At 31.3% G+C, this 1,938-nt stretch overlaps 1 protein-coding gene across 2 annotated transcripts in view; it reads left to right on the forward strand.

Annotated features, from left to right (window-relative positions):
* The first annotated feature begins 1,629 nt into the window (after positions 1-1,629).
* LOC106466403 (heterogeneous nuclear ribonucleoprotein L-like) overlaps positions 1,630-1,938 on the forward strand; it is a 27,703-nt gene continuing 27,394 nt past the window's right edge. Inside the window, exon 1 of one of the 2 annotated variants that reach the window (XM_013926690.2) lies at positions 1,630-1,718. In XM_013926690.2, coding sequence (XP_013782144.1) covers positions 1,710-1,718 — 9 coding nt within the window. In that variant the 5' untranslated portion in view covers positions 1,630-1,709. The remainder of the gene's footprint in view (positions 1,719-1,938) is intronic. The other variant, XM_022394400.1, reaches the window with a different exon arrangement.

Genomic DNA, 1,938 nt, shown 5'->3' on the forward strand with positions numbered 1-1,938 from the left:
AGAAAGGACTTGTATCGCTAAAGTTTGGTTTTCATGATCCATGGAGGAGGTAGTGTTGTGAATATGTTTTAATAGTTTAAGCACTGGCGTATTTGACACTTCAAACTACTTGGTGCAATTTTCTTAGGGAACCCGTCCGTACTGATCAGCTGTAAATATAGAAATTTAAGGGTTTTTTTAGATTACTTTGGGGGCCCATAAGATGAGGAGCATCTTGGTGCACTGCTCTGACATTAAATACCCCTCTGAGTTTAAGTTAGACGCTTTGTATTTTTTGCTTGAGGGAGCTTTGTCATGATGGAGTGACGATGTGTGAGGCTTAGTAATTTCCTGAGACTGTAAATTTCACCTTACTCCTAAATTTTCTAAATATTTTGAGAGGAAAATATAGTAATAATATAGTTGTAATGCTGTTCTTTCATCGGCAGGTTCTTTTCAATTAACTAGTAAAACTGGATAACTCAACATTCAGTCAACGTGAGGATAATAAATTATTTTATTTTATCCTTAACATTTCTTCAATCTTGAACACTTGTACATTGTCGTAACATGGTGTAGGCCTACATTACAAAACTTCTCTAACAATACTAAGACTAACGTAAAATCAACATACTTGTACAAAGTAACTTTATAAGCGCAATAGTAAACACAAATCCAAATACTTCACAAAAATAGCTCTATATCTTCAAATAACCTTGTACGCTCTTAACTGTATCCTTCACTAACTTTTAACTCACTTTACACTTGACACAACTATCATGTATTTATAATCTAGCTGGCACAAATACTTAGATAGTTCTAGGCCTATTTTAACGCCATCATTTACGAAACGTACATTTAAAAATATAGCTTATAACAATAACAACACTAGAGAGTTTTAGTTAGTTAATAAATCTATTACTTAGCAGTTTTGAGCCTGCGTCTTATATTTATGAGATGAAATTTAACAAGTAAGTGATTGTTTAGATTTATTTGTGGGTGAGCTTATAGAACTTGTGGTAGAATTAATAAAACCTTTTCTATTTGGTTAAGTGGACTGGACTTTTGCTTATTTTTACCAAATAATAAAAAGAACTCGCCGAATGACAGAAACCGTTACAGCAATATAATATTTTTCATTATGGGTTTTCTTTGTCACATGCTAGTTTTTTACATTAATTTACACTTTCAGTGTAACAGGTTAGCTGATTTTTTATGTACAGACGTTTCTACCTTTTTTTTATTTAATATCCATTTCCGTATCATATTATGTTATGGAAGTAAAAATAAACTTTTCCTCAAAATAACACGTTAATTGTTGTGATAAAATATATTAAAGAAATACATTCATTCGACTGTCAAAGGCTAAATTTTTAAAAGTTAAGAATAACTACATGGAATTTATGATGTCAAGATAATTCTGCAAAATTGTTTATTTAAGAATTGCTTCAAGCCAACGGAGTGGCGGTTTTCGACTGTATAACACGATTTCTGCGAAAATTCTTCGATTTTTTTCGAATATGCTTCTAAATTATTCAAATAATCAACATATAATATACGTTTCATTGTTCAAAACGTTACTGCAAAATAATGATTATTAAATTGATGATATTTTCGCACGTCGAGAAATATAACCGTGAGAGGGCGAGTCACTTCTAAGAAAATTTCAGAAGAGAAGCGTAAGGCGCTTTTAGCTTTTTCGTTAAACCGAGAGGTATTGAGATGCTCGAATGATAAAGGTAAGAGTGCTAGGTCTAATTTTATTAGACTAAATTTTGAACAGTTTAACGACTTTGCGAAAACAATAGAAATAACCCACTGGTGAAAATGGAAAGAAGCTGTCAGATATAAACTAAAAGCAGGGCGTTCACTGTAACAATGACATCGGTTTCCTACTCTTACTCTTTTTTTATAGGAGTAGATTACATATATATATATATATATATATATATATATATA

The sequence above is a fragment of the Limulus polyphemus genome, unplaced genomic scaffold (assembly GCF_000517525.1).
Source record: "Limulus polyphemus unplaced genomic scaffold, Limulus_polyphemus-2.1.2 Scaffold2248, whole genome shotgun sequence".
NCBI classification, from domain to species: Eukaryota; Metazoa; Arthropoda; class Merostomata; order Xiphosura; family Limulidae; genus Limulus; species Limulus polyphemus.